The 20,033-nt window shown below is 38.9% G+C and overlaps 2 protein-coding genes across 2 annotated transcripts; both read right to left on the bottom strand.

Annotated features, from left to right (window-relative positions):
* Window positions 1-524: 524 nt before the first annotated feature.
* Window positions 525-6,938, bottom strand: LOC102094413 (transthyretin). The gene is made up of 4 exons (XM_005504231.4): window positions 6,806-6,938; window positions 4,917-5,047; window positions 2,586-2,721; window positions 525-838 (listed from the first exon to the last, which is right to left on the bottom strand). Exons 1-4 carry the CDS (start codon window positions 6,872-6,874, stop codon window positions 731-733), a joined length of 444 nt encoding a protein of 147 aa, XP_005504288.1. The 5' UTR covers window positions 6,875-6,938; the 3' UTR covers window positions 525-730.
* Window positions 6,939-8,907: 1,969 nt separating this feature from the next.
* On the bottom strand, window positions 8,908-16,956 carry LOC102094228 (transthyretin). Its single transcript, XM_005504230.3, has 4 exons — window positions 16,718-16,956; window positions 15,783-15,922; window positions 11,158-11,293; window positions 8,908-9,192 (listed from the first exon to the last, which is right to left on the bottom strand). Exons 1-4 carry the CDS (start codon window positions 16,784-16,786, stop codon window positions 9,085-9,087), a joined length of 453 nt encoding a protein of 150 aa, XP_005504287.2. The 5' UTR covers window positions 16,787-16,956; the 3' UTR covers window positions 8,908-9,084.
* Window positions 16,957-20,033: the final 3,077 nt, after the last annotated feature.

The raw sequence follows: 20,033 nt of genomic DNA, 5'->3' as shown, positions 1-20,033 counted from the left end.
AACTTTTTCAAGTATGTTTGATGGATATACTTTTCTGCAACACTGGGTATGGACTCCCCTTGAAAGTGTTACCACTTATAATATATCAGAAAGCAGGAAAAAATGCTTTTTAAATATGTGTAGCATCCTTAAATGCTGTTCTACCTTTCTGTCACTTTTAAGCTTGTTTTGCTTCTGTATCTTACAAATCAGAATTGAGAGGCGAGTTTCTCTCATGGTTATGTGGGGCCCTGGGTGGTTGTCCCATGTGACTTCAGATATTGTGGGCTTCAGTAATAAGGTAGAGATGGTGGTAGGTGGTGGACTTCGTTTCCTGTGTGCTTGCTTTTCATGAGACACCATTCAGATGTGCTTGGCTCATTTCCTCTGCAGGAAGGATTATAGTTTATTAGCTTCATGGAAGACTTCGGTTTATTCTCAGAATCGCAGTAATGGAGCTTCAATGCATTTTTTCTTTTTTTTTAATGTAATGAGTTTTTTCAAACCTAAACTTTTATTCAGAAGAGCAATACTTACAGAATGCGGACATGCAGAATACTTTTATTCAGGAGAGTATTTGAAAACAAAGTCAACACACATTCTTCCTGAAGTTAACGAAGTGGATAAATGACTGTTACTGTTAGTGACTTAAACTGAAATCTTAAGCTGTTGATATGGTTGAAAACTAAGTTCTTCTCACTTGTGGAAATTTTAGTTTACACATCTAAATTTTCATGCTTTATATCAGCTTCTATTCCACTGGCTCACTAACTACTGCTGTGGTTGAGTAAGAAAAGGGACTGAGGAGAACAGCAATGGAGTAATGTCGGTAACCAGCATCATTAGCTGTGAAAACCACCTGGAAAAAGAAAAAGCATAGAAGACAAATGAGAAATGATCTCTAGATATGAGTCTAGATGGAACCGTTGTGATCATTTCATCTAATGGAAATATCTTCTCTTGTGGTGATTTGACCAGTGTAATCTGTGATTGCCTGCCTCACACAGTTGGTGTTTTTTGCCGCAGGTGAAATATCCTTTGTTAAAAGCATACATGTCACTTACATTATTTAAACTTTTATTAAATATATTTATTATCCAAATGGATGTTTCCTTGTTGGTACTCATTAAAGGAAACAAGATTTTTTTTTTTTTCCCCTGTTGAAGACCTACATTGAACCCCATTGATTGTCTTTATTAAAAAAAAAAAGGCAAACATTTTTTCAAGTGTTTGAATATTTTTCATGCTTTTATGAAGTCCTGAACTTTGAGGAACAGAATTAAGCATAACATAGTGCTACAGTAAATACTGTCAGGTCAAAATATGAAGCAATTATTTTCTTTAATCCTGCTTACATATTTCGTAGATAGAGAAGGATTGTGTTAGTCCTTTGGCCACAATGTGATAATAGCCTTATGTATGAATCATTTACAACAGCAGTTTTAACATTTCCCTGATAGGTTCATGTCCTGTCCTTTGATTTCTCCCTCTACAGAGTAGATTATTTTGTGTTGAGAGATGATGGGTGTCAACTTTTAAAATAGACACAGTTTAACTTTCTGTGATGTGCAGCTTGTGTTCCTTTCAACCTTAATTTAAAAGGTGCATATGAAACAACTAGGGAACTGAGCAAAACATGATCCCTGTTGAGGCTTGTTTTTAAGAAAGGAGGTTCTTGCAGCCTGGATTAAATTCTAGTCTGGGATGTAGACTTAAATATAGTGTTGATGTATACCCAGTTTGCTTTTCCACTGTAAATCTTTCACCGTAATTTTTATTTCAGTTATCACTGAAGGCAAAACTATCCAGTATTAACCTTCATTACTTTCTAGTATGTTATCCATTTCAGGGAGGCAGAAACAAAATTTAGCCCAGGCGTTTACATGTTTTTTTCAAAGGAGGTGAGGAATGGCTGTTTGAGCAGCATTTGTGAACTGTACAGCTGGTGGTGCCACTGATCTGTCACAGCCCAGCAAGCAACTAACACTGGACTGCTGCTGCTGCTGAAAGGTCTTGTGAAAGGGATGATGCTGTGGTGGGGAAAGGGGCAGCCCCCACAGAGGCTACCCTACCAGGTTAGGGCCACCATCTAACCAGTTTATCTGTCCCATGCAAACTAAAAAGGCCTGTTTGTGTTGGCTTTTCCTCTTGTAAACTGAGGATCCAAGGATCCAGAATGCAGTTCATACTTCCATCATATTAAAAAATCTAAATTATAAGCTTTGTCTTCAGCCATACAAATACTGGATCCAAAAGCAGAAAAATCCATTTTCTAGGAGGCTTAATAGAGTACTCTGCCTGTTCTCCCTCCAGTGTCTAGAAATAATCACAGAAAGATTCACAGGCTTAAGTAGAGCTAGAAGGACAGAAAGCCTCCTCATAAGTAATGCATCTAAGAGCTTATTGAGAGTTATGGGGAAGATGGTAACTAGATTTTCTCATGAGTATGTTGTTACAAAGCTTTGAGATTGTGCATTTAAAGTGTTAATTCCAAAATGATTTAAAGTGAAAAGAAAGTTCAACATGTGCAATTAGTAGTTGAAGCCTAGGCATATAAAGTATCTTTATTCTTTGCAACTGAAGTACAGGAGAAAATGAATACTCACATCAGCGTGGTGATGGAAGGGATTCAAGCCCAGTATCTTCCAGTAAGAGGCTGTGTCAAGCTCGATCTTGTATATCCCTGTTGCAAATTGTTCTTTAGTTGTGAGCTCATGGAGCTCTCCATTGTCATTGGTTTGTCTGTGTGATGGCAGAAGAATGCACTTTCATATATTGTTTAAAAGCCTGAGAAAAATGCAGTTCTTAGCAACTGAACTTGAGTGATGTGTGACTTAAGTAATATGATGAATACTTCTATTGATTTGGAATAGCTTATGTCCATCTGTACTGTGGATGCTTCGGAGCTTATCTTGGTGTTTGCTGTTTCCACGATTGCCACAGCATGGTTTAGGGCTGAGCCAAAAGCTGGCGTTTGTAGACTCTTGGCAGACTCTTGGAGTTAATTAAATTAACTCAGTCAGAGGGAGAACTTAACTGCTGTAAGCAAAGTGGAAGCTCTATGATGCACTTATTCTGTAGGTAGTAAGTAGGGTTAACTCTTGATTTTTTTTTTTTCCATTGTTTTCTTATTGAAATACATTGAGTTGTTTTATCAATATGAATATTTTTTACAGATGGCTGAAATATGAGATTTACTATTTGAAATGGCTGTAGGTCAGCCAACAGTGTAGCCTTATGGAATTCCCTGTTGTCTATATCAATCAGTTGTTTTTTCACCCTCCACAAACAGATGGTTTTGTTTGATTTGAAGATGCTATCAGGGCTGTCCAAGGCCGTAGTACTGGCATGAAGCTAGAGACCTTTGAACACCAACCAGTTTGGGGGTCCAGAACCAATATTGAATGCTGTCTCTCAGACATGTCTGGGTTGAAGCCTATTTCTTTGAAATAAGTTATATAATACTAGGTTTCTGATTGCGTAGGTTATCCACAAATAACAATGCTGATAGTACCTGACTTTGGTAGTCACAAGCAACTCCTTTATGTTATAGCTGACGAATCTTTTTCTGAACATATTTTGTTCAAATTGCAGCAAAATATAAATGAGTGATTTTAACATCATTATCCAGTGCATTACTTAGAATTTGTGCTTTAATGTAGCTTATAACTGAAGTCATAGACCATAATTTGTGTCTTACAAGATGCTGTGTGGTCAGTTATCAGACTCGTTATCAGTTCAAATGTCTCTGTTTTCTTTGACATAGATTCATAATTAATTGTTCATTTTTCCAATAAGCTTTCTCAGCTAAAACCACACATCTTTAACTGAGAATGGTTATTTCAGAGTCTCTCAGTAACATTGTTATTTACAAATTACCAGGGCTGGAGAGGTTAATTTAGTATTATCAGGACTTTTGCATACCTTAAGGTTACTTTGTTCTTTGTTTCACATGTTAAGTATGTTTTTAAGGTTTCTGTCAACATCCAGCTGTTCAGTCAGGTATTTTTATAAGTATCTTTTGAGTCTCTAAGCTCAGATTTGGTGATAAGTAAGCACCTATTTCACTTTTTCAGGTAGAATAGACCACTAACAGAGGAAAGAGGGTGACACTCTGCAAATACCATGGGGAGAAGGTGTGTAAGTGATAAGTTGCTTGTGGAACAGAGAGAGAGCTTTAATTCTGTGTACCCCGTAAGAAGCTTTTCAATTTTGTTGCAGATTATACTCTTAAAAATGCTTTTGAGTTTTTAAAAATCTTAATGTATACTGAAATTGAAAAAAAAATCATCTACATTTGAAATCCTGCAGTTATATTTTTAAAAGACATGATATCATTTACATATCTAGGAGATTCTTTTTCTTATTTTAGATGTAATTGCTTCTCTATGGGGGAGGAGGTGAGAAGGCTTTGTCCCCAAATTTTCTCCTTTTGGCTGATTCCTCTTTCTTGAAGCAAAGTCAACTATCAATTATGACGTGGTATATGTTAAAAATAGTTCAGTGTTTTCTTTTTAAAGCTGTGCGGTTGTATGAAATGAAAATCCATTTAGATAGAAGGAAAATAGCCAAAGTCTTAGTTTCAAGCAAACTAGAAGAGTCTGCCTGATTGTTCTGGTAATAATGCAGCAGTTCATTGGTGAGTACTAAAAAGTAATATAATCCTTTGTAATGAAATTGAAGAGAAGCGATGATTGAATTAAGGGCTAGTTTAAAATACTTTCTTGTGCTCACCACAATTATAAAGCATTTTAAAACCTTCTATGTAGTTGAAACTGTATTACAGTTAAAAGACGGTCTGCAATAAATTAATTCAATAGTATGTTACCCTTCCTCTGAGTGAAAAAGACACGTTAGAGAATGTGACAGTGTTTGTCCTATTTGGCCTCTTCCCATTGCCTTTCCCTTCTTTCAGTCATTATTTTGGTATGACTTACTTCGAATTTAACAGCTCCCAAGATCCATCTGCAGCTTCTTTATATAACTTAACTGGAACATTTGAAGCTGGACTTCCTCGGACTGAATCCAGAATTTTTATAAAAAGAGGATGCTTAGAGTCAGCAAAGCCCTTCAGGTAGGAAGAGAAAATTTTTACATTGTAAGAAAGATAAGCGGCGGTGCATAATAAAGCAGTAAGGAATCTTATTCTTTAGATCTGCAGAATATACCATATTTTTCTCAACATGATCACTGTGTACTACAGACATATGTAACCTGGAGGTTTCTGGGTGCTGGGTGTGGTGGAACAGGGTAGGAAGATGTCAGGAGTTGCTGGGGAAAGTAGCCATGTGCACTGGGGTGGCACTGCAGCTGTATGTGAGAACATATCTCTGTTTTCTCTTTGTTGTGGCCTAGCTACACATCATCTCCAGCATGAAGTTGTAACTAAATTGTAACCTCAACAGGAAATAATCGTCAGAAATAGTAGGAATGTTTAAAACCTGGCGACTCTTCCTCTGCATTTTGAAGTGGCAATTCAAGCACAGTTTTCTGGATGTGAGAGCCACTAATATCTTGTTGCCATAGAGTTACCTTAATTCTGCTGTAAACCTGATAAGCACCACACAAGAACTCTCTCCTAACACAATGTTGGATCATATTTGTCAGCCCCTGGCAGCTATGCAGGGATAGGAGAGGAAAACCTTCAAAGAAGAGGTGATGGTAGTTTCACTCCCAAGATGTTCGTCACAAGCAGTAGTTAGGCCCTGGTGCTTTACCTATGCAATTGCAGAGTTGAATCAGGGCTTCGACCTTCCATTACCTAATTCTGTATACGAAAAGGGAGAAAACGGTGCTTTGTGGATGTTGCTAATCGGGGATGATGTCAAAATAGCAATCACTGATGTCCTTTTAGTCATTGTGGAATTGATCACGATATAGATGTTAAAAACTAATAACTCTCTCTTACTTCCTCTCTCATAGTCTGTAATGTACTGACTGCCCCGTTGGCCAGGAACCCTGCCCTATATCAGATGGATGTATGGGCATGTATCTATACCGCCTGTAGGCCGTGACTCCTCCGGCTCCCTTTCTGCAGGGCACAGGCTCCTTGTGAGTGTGTCTTGTGAGGCATTGACAATGGGGGCTCTAGTACCACCAGCCGTTTTCCTGGCTTTTGCACCCTGGGAGCTGAGTGGAAGTCTGCTTCCTCACAAAGGCTGGTCATGTATTCATTTTCCCAAAAATTAGAGCTCGAGAGAAAGAATGAGTAGGGGAGGAAAGAGAGACAAGTCTGTCCTAGGAGATTTTCAGGCTGAGGTGTCTGTCTAGCTGGCTTTGCTGGAATCAATGAGCCCCCTGGAAGTGGGATCCTGGCTTTGGCTCAGTGCTGTGCTTGTGTCAATGAGTGTGGAGATCCCTTCTTGTTTACATGTAACAGCTGTGGTGGGTAGAGCAGGAAAGGAGAGGACTACAGAAGGCATTTCTCCAGCATGGATCTTACAACAGCAAATGAAATCCCTCACCGCAGGAGCTTGTTCATTGTGTTATAGGGGCTATTAGTTACTTTTCAACAGGCCCAAGGCTTTTGTGTAGTTAATATGATATATTTTTTTTTGCTCTCTTCTCTCACATTGTTTTTCATGTAGTCGCTGAGCCTAGTGACAAGTGCTGCTTCTCTAACCGTAAAGCTCTCTCACTAGTCACTGGAGAAGAAGGACCAGAAAAAAGAGCAATAGAACTACAGTCAACACATACTGTAAAATCAAAATAATTGCAAGAAAATGGAATATCCTATTTTTCATTTACACTAATTAAGATATAAAGAACAACAACAAAAAGGCTGGGACTACATCAGTATGAAGGACCTTAATCCTGAGACACTTACCGGTGGTGCGGCTTCAGAGAAAAATGCCAGGCCAGCTAAGAGAACAAGAAATACAGAATGAAAAGACATTTTGCCTACCACTAGGAAGTCTCAGTGTCAGCAAGTAGAAACGGATGGGATCTCTGGTTTTTATATCAAGGCCTCTAAACTGAGGCTACTTATCAGAAAACCTATATGAATTTCAACATGATGGTTCATATTATTTACTTGGTAAACAATGAGAAAATAAGTAACCCATACAAACATGAACCTTGTCTGCAAAAATAAGTCTCTTCTATCATTGACTGTGGAAATATTGTGAATATTGCCTAGCTCAACTGCAGTGATGTGTTTTCTTGGAAACAATGTCTATTCTGTTTCATTTTTCTCTTTTCATTGAGGAATAGGGCTGTAATCATCTCGTACAGTTGAGAGAAATACAAATTTCTTGTCCACTCAGCAATTTCTGTTTCAGTGAGTATTTCTCTGTGGTTATAGCTCGGCCTGACTCACCCATGTTTATCTATTATGAGATTTCTCTCTGTGGTGGCCTCAGCCCCACCTCTGATAAAAGGTAAGTGGATAATGTGTGGGCTATCTAGTTATCTTATGCACTCACCTGGGAAAAATGTCACTTAGGGTTTTCAGCATGATAACTAGACACCTACATACCTACTCCTGGAGCAGAGTCAGTGTTCCAAATCCTGTCACATCACTTGTGCCTTAGATTCAGTGCAAGTTTCAGGACCTTCCCTATACAATGGCAAGTCACTCCCCACCAGAAGTCTGTGCTTCATTTTAAGGAACTGTTACTTCTTGAAATTAAACTTAGTCTTTCTCCTTTTTACTTAGACACATGCACATACACTCTTTTACTTGGTTTATCCTGGCCTCAGGTGGATGACTACAGGCAGAGCAGTTTTTTTGTTTGATTATTTTTATAATGGCACCATGACTGTATGGATATATTTGTCCTATTTTGAGGGCTGGGCATAGCCCACCGCAAACAAAACTCACTGGTTTCCAAGCTTTAGGAATAGTAGGATCCCGTGAAATCTGCATGCTTTAAGGTGGGTGCTGTTTTGGAACTATTTGCACTGCTTACAAAAGTTGTGTAACTGTGGTAGTGTCCTGAAATCAGGGGGGGGGGAAAGTAACCAATTAGTTAATCGTTAAAGGGAAGCTTTTGTAACTTGTGAATTCGCTTGGTATGCAGTTACTCCAGCAGGCTTCAGGTGTAGAGATAAACTCCAAGGTCAGTGCTGCTGCTTTCTGGATGGCATGATTTCAGTAACAATCTCTGTAGTTTCTGTCATCCTATTAAACAACAATTCCTCTCCTTCAGGGTATTATAAATATAATAGGCCATCAGTCCACATAAATGACAGCTAAAGCCTTCAAACTCTTTTGTCAGTTTATCAACAACATTATTTGAATCACAGTCACTCTACAGTTTATCTTTTGCTGTTTCTAAAAATAAAAAGAGACTGTTAAGATGATGCTTCTATTTTAGGACTTTCTTTAAGAATGGCTAGAGACTTGACTTATTAGAGATTTAACAGGAATGCACTTGAATACAGTAGCCAACTGGGTTAAAGATCTAAGTTGTTAAAAGGGTGCTAGTTGAAATTGCCTCACAACTTCCTAGATTGATCATCAGCAAACTTTCCTCTTGAAAGGACAAAATGCTGAGGTTTGCCTTAAATTTTAAGTAAAGTTACACAGATTTTTAACTCTTTCAGCTCTCTGTATATATATACATATATATATATTTCAACACTATTTCTGCATTGTTTGTTCTTCTGCTAGGTATTTGGAATTTCTCCTATTTATCCTGTGACCTAGTTGATATGGGACTGTCTCTTCTGTGTCTAAACTATGAGTAGCATGGATTATTTTCTTATTTTGCGTGTGTTTGGTCAAATTTTCTAGGGTAGCACAACTCTTTCTTATTTAGAGCAAATGCATTTGGTGAGACTTTAAGGTAGTGGAGGAAGATAACAGACCCAAAACAAATGTTAATTTGCATCCATGTGCCATGCATGGCTTCCAGATGTCTTTTGCACTTGAACACAAACCATCACACCTTAGAACACAATAAAACTCACTGATAAAATTAAAACTGTTTTAAAGAAGTAACATTTAATTACTTGTCTGAAGTTTGCCAAGTTACAAAATGGAAAAAAAATCCAAACCCTAATGTAGCAAAAACTTATGCATTAGCAGTAGGAAAAACCTTCCTCCTAAAAGCCTATGATAGTTCTAGTGGAGGAGGGTATTTGTGTAATGACAGTACGTGTTTATTCCTGGGGAACAGTGACAACAGCGGTGGTTGAATAAGAGAAAGGACTGAGGAGAGCGGCAATGGTATAGTGGCGGTGACCGGAATCATTAGCGGTGAACACCACCTGAAAAAGAGAAACCTTGTGATCAGATGAACAATGTACATTCAAAACTACCTTATTAAGAATTAGCAAGCACATTCCATTTCCTCTGCAGCCTACTTTGCCAGTTCTGTTCATTCAATGATTTTACCCTTCTGGAGCGTAATACTCCCTATTACTTTGTGATGCTCACCAAAGACTGAGAAATTTGTGAGATTTGGACCCAAGTCCACAAAGAATCATATAATAGTTTTGGTTGTAAGAGACCTTCAAAGGTCATCTAGTGCAAACCCCCTGCAATGAGCAGGGACATCTTCTACCAGATCAGGTTGCTCAGAGCCCTGTCCAGCCTGGCCTGGAATGTCTCCAGGGATGGGGCATCTACCACCCCTCTGGGCAACCTGTGCCAGTGTTTCACCACCCTCATCATAAAAAATTTCTTCCTCTTTTCTAGCCTGAATCTACCCCCTTTGAGTTTAAAACCATTATCCCTATCAAACACACCCTACTAAAAAGTCTCCACCCTTCTTTCCTATAGGCCCTCTTTTTATATACTGAAAGGACGCAATAAGGTCTCCCCTGGGCTTTCTCTTCTCCAGGCTGAACAACCTGAGTTCTCTCAGCCTGTCCTCACAGCAGAGCTGTTCCATCCCCCTGGTCATCTTGGTGGCCTCCTCTGGACCGTCTCCAACAGGTCCATGTCTTTCCTGTACTGAGGGCTCCAAAACTGGATGCAGTACTCCAGGTGAGGTCTCACCAGAACAGAGTAGAGGGGCAGAATCACCTCCCTCAGCCTGCTGGCCACTCTTTTTTTGACAGCCCGGGGTTCATTTGATTTTCTGGGCTGTGAGCGCACATTGCTGGCACATCCAGCTTTTAATACACAGGTACCCTCAAGTCCTCTGCAGTGCTGCTCTCAATCCGTTCATCTACCAGCCTGTGTTGATACTGGGGGTTGCCCTGACCCAGGTGCAGAACCATACACTTGGCCTTGTTGAACCTCAGGAGGTTTGCATGGGCCCGCTTCTCAAGCTTGTCCAGATCTGTCTGGATGGCATCTTGCCCCTTAGGCATGTCAGCTGCACTGCTCTGCTTGGTGTCATCCTGGTCCTGCCAAACTCTAAACTGCTGGGATATGAGGACTGTCTGCTTCAGTTACCTTGTACACAGACAGTCATTGAACTCTGCCCATTTCCCAGGCTAATTTGTTGACCTCTAGGGTATTACATCAAAGGAAAGCTGCTTCAACTGCCTAGCTGGAACAGTCCTAACTAGGTTCTTTTAAGCACCTTTTCAGGTGAAGTTCTTCCATAGCCTCCAGCAGCTTTCAGACATCCAAAAGGTTAGGAAATATTTTGTGAGATTGTTTATTTGACCTAAATGACCCCAGCCACACATCAGACTTTTATAGACCGAAGCCTCAGTCATTCGTTCTAGTCTTCCACAGAGCTCCAAAAACTTGTGTTTTAAAGTATTCTACAACACAGTCTGTGGCCATTCCAGACTACTTATTTTGGAGCAACTTTAATAGCAGGTTAAGCCTGAACGATTTAAACAACATTTTTGGAAGTGCTAAGTAAATGTGGTAGAATAGAGCACATGATGAATCAGTATAGGGCTGAGAGCAAAGAGAGACACAAGGCATGATTATATTGCCAGCCTGCTTATGAAATTTTGGTGTTGATGAAACAACCTACTTTTCCTTGTAAAGTTATTACTTCATATTTTTATGCCTTCTTTTTCTGTTGCATAATTCAGTACTGTGCAACATTTAAAAATAAAGGGCCCATCAGAAAGAATTGTTTTATCCTGTAATTGCAGGTCATACTAGAATTTGTGGATGTTCAGCTGAGTGATATGAGGGAAATCCCTCTGATTAAAGAAGAGCTTATTTCCTATAAAATGAGCATTTTCAAATCCTTATTTGTTCTTTCCAACTGATGCCACTACACAAAATATAGGTTATTAAGTATCTTTGCAAATACTTACATCTGCATATTCATGGAACGGGGAAAGGCCAAGTCCCTTCCAATAAGAGCTGGTGTCAAACTCAACCCTGTATATTCCTTCTACAAACTGCTCATCTGTTGTGAGGTCATGGATCTCCCCATACTCTGTGGTTTTCCTGTAACAGTAAAATAGCAGTCAGTGAGGAATTTTAAATAGCAGAGGTGCTGCACAGCTAAATTCTACATTGAATAGCTTCTGATACCTGAAATAATTCCCTCCTACAGGGTAAGTTTCTGTATTGCAGAGCCTGCCCTTGCTACCAACTCATCCATTTACATCACATATCAAAGCTGGCTGGCTTTTTTTTCATGATTTCTCTTGCTACAGCAGGGATTATAGTTAAGGCTCCTCTTTTAATATCATGTTTAATTTTTGCCAAGTTGCCTCTGACAACAGATGTTAGTGGCTTAGGAAAACGACTGTCATAATGAAAGGCAAGATGCCAAATCTTAAATTATAATTAAAGAGAGAAGAGATATTTTAGTGGAAAATTATTTTATTATTTAGTTATTATCACTGTGGCTATAGGTTTTACCCCTATACTGGAGGGTTTTATGTGTTTTTATGTGACCCTGAGTGGTAGTGTCTTGTAACAGCGATTTAACATCATAATATTTTATTAATTTGAATTACAATGCCTTGGTCAAAGAACAGGGTCCTCTTCTACTGGGTGCCATATAAATGAGCAATAGGAATACCCAGCTCAGAGAGATTGTGTACTCAGCTTATAACAAAAAAATGTGGATGAATGAAATCCAGAAGCAAGAAGCAAATATAGCTGGCATTGCACCCTGTTTATTTGAAAAGCAGTGAGCTTTGTATGACAGCTGTTTGAATGTTTACATACTTTGTTCCTAAACACCTTTTATCTTTTTTCTTTCCTTTTATTTGTGATTTTTTTTACCAGGTGTTTGTTGTTGTTGTTGTTGTTGTTTTTTCTCTGCTGAAAATACTTTATAGAACTTCATAACCAGATGATGTAGTTGAAGGAAAAATGAAGAAATCCCTGACTTGAAGAACTAGCGGAACTTGCCCATCTTGTGGAAAGGAGTGGTTGTTTAGGCAGAAAACAGAAGCTTGAGGAGGAAGAGTGGTGGTGGGGGTCAGAAAGCAGTAACACACTGCTCATCTGAGACAGAATCAGTTGAGATATTGTGGCTTTTATTTCCCTGACGCTGTTGTCTCATTCATCTTTTTTGTCATCTTTGGTTAATGATGGTGAATCAAAATTTTGCCTTTGCTTAAGTTAAGAAGTAACAGAATTAAAAACCCCATGCTAATTTTCAGGTTTTCTTATATTTCAACTCAGTGCTTTGAAGACTGACAGGCGTCTCACTGGTCCAGCAGAAATGAAATCAACTGTATTCTGGGTAAACCAAACCTGCCCTGTTTGAAACATGGTTCACAGGCTGTTTGTGAAGTGTACACATTGTTTTCTTTTGCTTTAATTAGTACTTCCTGGCTTAACCTGTATTGCCTTGATAAAAGACCAAAGGTAAAAGCGTGGATAATTAATTGGTGATTGTCCTTGAAACTGTGAAAACAGAATTGCTGAGATCCTGCAGAAGTGTTCAGAGTGCAAGTTAAAATTCACATACATCTGCTTACAAGTTGGATAGTCTAGGCACAAACCAATTAAAGGGAAAAATGGTGTCTGCCTCAAAATCTTTGTTCAGGTAAACAGATAAGATTTAGTTTGAGAGAAGTGTGGATGCAGCTTGAATGTTGCTTTCCCTAATGGGTTCTGCCCCAGATGTTAACCATGCAGAGCAGCTGGAAAACTGGAAAAGGGTTCACTTGAAGAGTCTTGCCCACTACCAAGAGCTAACGGCACATTCCAAATTTTAGTTCAGAGCAAGTAGTCTCACGAGCAAGCCCTTCAGCATTACTGCTGCACTGACAGCCAGCAGGACAGTGTGCAATTCAGAGCCTGTCTGGGATTAGCAGAAGGCAGAGGGTGCCCTGCATTCAGCCCTGGTAGCAAAATGCTACAAATGATTCCTTCTGAACAGCCCTTATTTCTGTCTGAGTAGGGGAATAAATATAGTATGGTTGCTCATTCATTATAGGATATGGACTGCCAGTATCTGCTGTAAGATGGATAGTTAAGTTTAAAAAGCTGTGCTTTTCCAGCAAAAAATTTGCAAGCCTCTGGTTAAGTTACTAAGGCTTCAGCCTAGACTGCAATCCTGATCCCCTTTTTCACTGTCTGGACCTTAGTTGTATATTGTGACCAGGTTAAATCTGTACTGTCTGTGCAATGACATTTATGAACTCTTGGGGCACATAACTGCACTGAGATAAACCCTGCTCCCAGATGGAGACTGCTGAAGAAATAGCTCAGGAACATGTTTTGTTTTTTTTAAATGATTTACAACCTAGGTTACATGAGAACTACGTTTGGTGAACGCAATTAATGAACTATGTGATAAGACCTAATTTTCCAAAAACGTGATCAGTAAAAATGTCAAAGCTGGGCATGAGAGGAGCTCATATAGATCTCAGATCATGTGCTTCCCAGGTCTCTGTGCCCCAAAGCCTTTCTCAGAGTACATCCCAGCTCTAATTGTCTCTTCTTGCATATTTTTGGCTAGACTAATTTTGAAATAAGCCTCTTAGTAAAGTCTGCTGTTACTATGCTAGTTTCCTCCCCACTTTTTAAATACTATTACTCTAAATTCACTGGCTTCCAGGTGCATTTGCTTCATTCCCTTAATATTTTAGCAAAGTAAAAACAAACAAACCAAAAGGTAAAAAAAAACCCCACTTCTGTATATATTTCTACAAAATGCATCTGCTAGATACTGTGACTTCAAAATATTATTAACCTGACAGTAGTCATTACAGATTGCATTCCTTGATTTCATTCAGCTTTTCATCTTTTTTAATGCAAAGGAACTGGTTTTCCCAAGAGAAAAAAAAATTGCAATCACATGTGCAAATTCAGTTCAAATGAAGTGTCATCAGCTGAAGTCAAAGGTATTGCTGAAAGCAGCCTTGGTTAAGGTGCAAGTCAAGGGAAAGGTCAAAACCTTTGCCTGCAACATAAATTGTGGATTTATGTTTCTGTGCTGCCTTCCCTCAGCAAAATACTTCTCATCTGCCTAGGGTTAATCTTATCAACTTATAGTTAAGAACTGATTTGATTTTCTAGGGGTGTACCGAAATAGAGGATCAGCATAGCTTGGCTAAGAAGAACTGCAGATTTTTCTCCTTAGACTTGTTGATAGCAGCACTGCAAACTGAACAAGAAAACACCATTATGCCCCAAAAGTGAGGAAATTTAACAATGATGTTGCATTTATCTTATTCCTCTGTGAACTGTATTTTGTACTACATGTTTAAGAACACTTGATGAAACATCTGAAATAATAAGGGTTTCCTAATAAAGGCAGAAACACTAAGGGCAAGACATTATCCTGATCCTCACTTTCCTTGAAAACAACGTGTAATTCTTTTTCATGGGGCTTCTCTGTTGGGTAAAGTGTATCAATCAATTCTGAGAGTTATTTGTTCCTAAATCAGCACTCAGCATTTGGAAGTGTTTGTTTCTTCTTCAGTCTTCTAACTTTTCTTGCTACCTTTCAATGTGGAAAAGTATTTTGTGTTTTGGGTTTTGTAAGAAACCCTTCAGATAGAAAGAAAGGAATCTCTCTACTTGTAGTCTTCTCCTCTGTTTTTTTGTTGGTTGTTTCATTTTTGTTTGTTTGTTTGGGGATTTTTAAGTAATGAGATAAAAATCCTAGTAAAAGACACTTGGATGCTCTTGTGGCTCCTGTCCATGCTTATGCTTGTCATTCTGTGCTTGAATATCCTGCTGTTAGTAGAGATTTCTCTTGACATATTTAAAAATCTGATTCAATGGGCTGTTACAATGAAACTTAAATGCTGAATACCTTGCCTATTTGGATTTTAGTAAAGTGTATTCCTCTGTTACCCATACTCTTTCCTCAAACTGAAGAGAATAGTATTATTGCCCATCCCTCAGTCATGTTCTGAGGATGCTTTGTAAGTATTAAGATGTCATTCTAGGAAAAAACATGCAGATCTATAGCAATTACCACAAAAAATGCTGAGATTGTGCTTCTGTGTGTGTTATGATGAGGCTCTTTAAAACTTTCTCGTCAAGGAGTGTCTTGTAACCAACATGTTTCTTACAGAGGAAAAGGTGACTAATGTGCTTATTATTTGTGTGTGTACAGACAAAGCTTACAGAGAAGATTTTGTATGACTGCTGCAAGTAAAGCTCTATATCCATTGCACATGAAGACAGTAGGTTAGTCTGGATTACCTACAAAATTCAGGTAATTATTTTTTTCTTTTTATAGAAAGGAAAGATAGTACTGAAGCTAGGAGAAAAATTAATTATTAAACCTATCCCCTTGCAAAGGCAAGATGAACATCTCAATATGTTTTTGCAATTAGCATGTATTTCAGTCATGGATAGATTCCACTTTAGACCAGAATTCAGGTGCTGTTGACAGTGATAGTGTGGCATGTGCTAGAGAACATATTGCTTTTATGATCAGAGCTCTATTCCTTTTATTTCTCAATTGTTTGCCTGAGGTACCTTGAAAATGGCTCCGTAAGACCACATAACTTACCCAGTAGCAAAGTCCTGCCAGCTTCCATCTGCAGCCTTTTTAAAGACTTTAACAGCCACGTTAGCGGCAGGACTTCCTCTGACTGCATCCAGCACTTTCACCATGAGAGGGCATTTGGAATCAACAGAGCCATGGGTGACCTTGGGGAAAGCAGGAGAGGTTGTGTAGGAGCTGTTCACCAGCTCAGCAAAGACTTTCCTTCAAACAAAAGTTGGATTCTTATTGCAGAATTAATGTTGACCTAAAAGCACATTCTTTGACAAACAGTATTCAACTCTAATTTTTAAACATCTGTTTCTTAAAGCAGAGTCTGTTAGAGGTTTATGCTGATAACCTTATTGCACACATGCACACTCAAAGAGATTGGTTGATAAGTATTTAGAATTGCATATGGCCCTGGTAAAATCTTATTAAGTATACCTTTCTTAATTAGGTCAAAAGTAATAAAATAGTAAATTATTGAAAGTGCAGGCAGCCTATATTAGCATAGGAAACTAATGAAGAAATACCTGTGACATTCCTAGGGCCGAAATAATAGTTTCTTAAGATTCATTTTACTACAAGGAAACCCTAGTCATACTTTGAAAACATTTTTTTAGTGCTTTAGAGAAGCTCTTGTTTGGTGAAGAAGGTTGAGCTACCTCTACATTGAAGACAGGGGATGTGAGTAATGAACTGAGAGAAACAGACAGAAATAAAAGGTCACATGTCCTAGATCCATTGCCCTTTCATAATATCTTAAAATAGATGTGTAAGTAGAAAAAATAAAAAAAGTTTTAAGAATTCTGAAGAAACTGCTTTAAAAATGGTAGTAAAATAACACTCCAGAAAAGCCTAATGGTTACAGAATTTCATGGGTGAGGAGGATGCTAGTCATCTAGAAAATCTAGATTATCATTCTTGTCATGATTGAGTTTGAATAAAAAGAGACTCACCAGTGGTGCAGCTTCAGAGAAAAGTACCAGTCCAGCTAAGAAAACAAAGAGCACAGAGTGAAAGGCCATTCTGCTTGCTGTTAGTGAGCCTTGGTGCCAGCAGCTACGAGCTGAGGGGATTTGGGATTTTTATAGCCAATCCGACAAAAAAAAAAAGGCTGCTTACTGGGTACCCATATGACTCCAAATCTGCTGATTCTGATTATTTGCTTAGTAAACAGTCCAATCCTAAAGTCAGTCAATGAATAGCACTGCCATTACAGTCAATGGAAGGACCACAGGATCACTAGAGCAAAGAGAATAAGTAATGCACACAAACATGACCCTTGCCCGGGGAGATTAGACTCATAGAAAGCCCTCCATGAAATAATGCAAATGACCTTTGTTTGCCCAAAAATCCAACCAGTTCTAGGAGATCTTCGTTACCTTGCCCTCAGGTTACGCAGGATAATGCCCCAATGCTTTCTCTGTGCCTGGTCCATGTTTCTTCTCAATGTATTCAGTGCTTTCTGAAGACCAGTTCCCACGTGTAGATGCAGACTCAGTATATGGGTGATGGAGCTTGTGCATCACCTGTCTCAAGCAATGCTAATGGTCCATGCTGGGAAACATTCCCAAGCAGTTCCCCTACTAGACATCATCTGCCTTTCACCAGAAGTTCCTGAGGATTCATCTTGCCTAGTCTTTAAGCAGACATTGACATTTCTTCTTAGTCACTGGGAAGACACCTGGAGATACCCATCCCCTTGGGAAGACAGAAGTCTCAGAAAAGTGAAATAGGGCCTGTCTTGCTCCATGTACCCCAGAAGGAGCCAAGGCAACTAGCATAGACTGGTAGTTTATGTTAGCATCTAGCTAACGTCCTAGTTGCCAAACTCTTATTATGTTGGAAATGTTATTTGTTATGCTCTGAAATGTACATTTTGATAAAAGGTTGTTCAGGGATGAACCCAGCCCCAACCTAAGTTGGGAGAAGATGTCAAGTGGGGGAGCAGACATGGTGTAGCTGGGTTTCTTCAGCTGCATCACATAAAAATTATCCATACTGTACCCTGTGCTAGTTGAAAGACAAAGAAACAGCCCTGTTTGGCATTTCCTTCTCCCCATGTCCTAAACCAGCCTGAGGCTACCCTTCTGTTCTCAGGAGCTGGCACTCTAAGTTTTTACTGATTTCACAGTATTCCAACAAAAGGCAATTTTGCTTCTTACCTTGAACAGGATTACCATGAAGGTCATAGAAGTGGTAGATGGTATTCTCCAGTGGCTTTCATGCTTTCAATATGCTTTATGCAGTTGTTCTCTTCAGACAAAGTTAGGTTTTGAAAAAAATCTATATTACAGTAATCTCCTAAACTGGGATCAAAGTGCCCTTTGCACTTAGAGCAAAGTAAGCTGGGGTGTAGATAGCATTCTATGCTTGCTTTGTGTGCATGTAAAAGTCAATGCAAGGTGCCCAGCAGTAAGGAATCATGCTGCAATCCAGTGCTTGTGGGTTGTATTCAGATCTTGGAAAGGTAAATACTGCTCTTTGATCTGTGTGTTGATATTTGACTTCATTATTTTCCTCTCATGTTTGTAAATATTTATCTGAAGCCGTAAAGCTTTGTATGTCAGGAAATGATCTGTATTCCAACGCAAGTAGACTGTCCTGTCATTTGCTGTCGGCTGTTCTGCAAAGAAATAATGCCAAGGAGCTAATGATATTGGCACCTGCCTGCATGTAAAATTGCTGTCGGAGAGGAGAAATACTTTTAAAAAATAATTATTTTTCCTAGGTTTTCCTGCAAGGTAGCAGTTTATTAAAAATCAGGTCTACAGGGATAGTACATTTAAGCTGGCCATATTATCTGTTTTAGTTTCCTTTTTTATAAAATTGACCTTTTGGCAGCTGGTTTTTAAAGGGAATAAGGAGCATGGAAAATTCTAACCCCAAACATTTTGTTTTGTTTTGCTTTGTTTTCTTTCTTCTCCTTCATTTGCTGTTATTTTCAGCTCTCGCCATCCCATACATGGCCTAGACAGGGATGCTTTGACTGTTAGCAGGAGCAGCATTCTGAAGGGAAATTACACTTTGTGTGTTTGTGCATCTCCATTCACACATTTTGCAGATAATTAGGTTATTTCTCTAAGTTCTAAGATACAAGTGAACTCAGCAAGAAGGTAAAAAAAATAAAGGAAAAGTCTTTATTGTTACTCTGATTGGAAGGCCATGGAGCATCTAGAATTTATACAGAATTTTATTAAAATCCCATATGAACCTAATTTAAAGTTACTACAGCCCAGTGAAACCAATGCTAGGTTGATGTTCCTCCTTCCATTGTTAGCCTCAATCTATTAGCTAGTGCTTTCCATAAAATGTGTGTGAGGGCTCAGGAATTTGGAATAGCTGGCTGAGAAGAGTGATTCTCCCTTGGTGGAGACTGAAAATCTGTGATTGTGGCAGGGAAGAGGAAAAGGGGATGGGTAACTGCTGAGCATCCAACAAGTACTGATTGAGTGTTGTCTATGGTTGTTAAACCTTTTCTGTGCAATGGGACTCTGAAGTTCATGAACTGAATAACTTAACTCAGACAAAACCAAAAACCAAAACAAAAACAAACAAAAACCAACCAACCAAAACCCAGAGTCATCCTCAGAAAGAGATATTTAGAAATTGTGGTGTGGAAGAAACAGGAGGGTTACCTAGCTAGTACAGGGTTAGCATAAGGCTATTTGGGGGCTAGGGGGACACACAAAACCCAGAAGAAAGGCTGGTCACACAGCATACAGTGTGATTAGGGGGCCGGAGAGGAGCAAAGAGTCCATGGTGTACACAGTAACCTCAGCCTCATGGAAGCCAAGAAGTATGAGACCCCCATTTATGGAAAAAATTAGATAATCCTCAAATATGTAAATGCTTTAAGGCTTATCTGAATTCCACATCAGTTGAAGTTCATCTCTGAAGAATTAGAATTAATGCCTATTTTTAATGAAAGTATGTTCCCCACTTTGAAGCATTACAGTGTTCAGGTCAAGAATAAACATGTCCCACTAATACTCTTGTTTATGTCAAGGATTTTTCCAACTGCTCTACAGTATTTTTCTTTCTCTTCCATGTGGTCTCACACTTATACTTGTTTTACATAGATAAGCTCCTTATTCTCTGCTCCATTCCCTTTTGTTTTTATTTAGAAAGAAAACTGCTTCTACATGACAAAAATGCTCAGACAGGCTGGGAAATCTGACTTCAACCATAAAAACCTGTAAGCTTCTCCTGTGACACTGGAGTGAAAGGGGCTGATAGGTAGTAAGGCATTCAGTAATCCGGATAGGTTTC

This window comes from Columba livia, chromosome 2 (genome assembly GCF_036013475.1).
Source record: "Columba livia isolate bColLiv1 breed racing homer chromosome 2, bColLiv1.pat.W.v2, whole genome shotgun sequence".
In the NCBI taxonomy this organism is placed as follows: Eukaryota; Metazoa; Chordata; class Aves; order Columbiformes; family Columbidae; genus Columba; species Columba livia.
The sequence above is the reverse complement of the archived record's forward strand: the minus strand, read 5'-3'. Positions and strand labels throughout refer to the sequence as shown.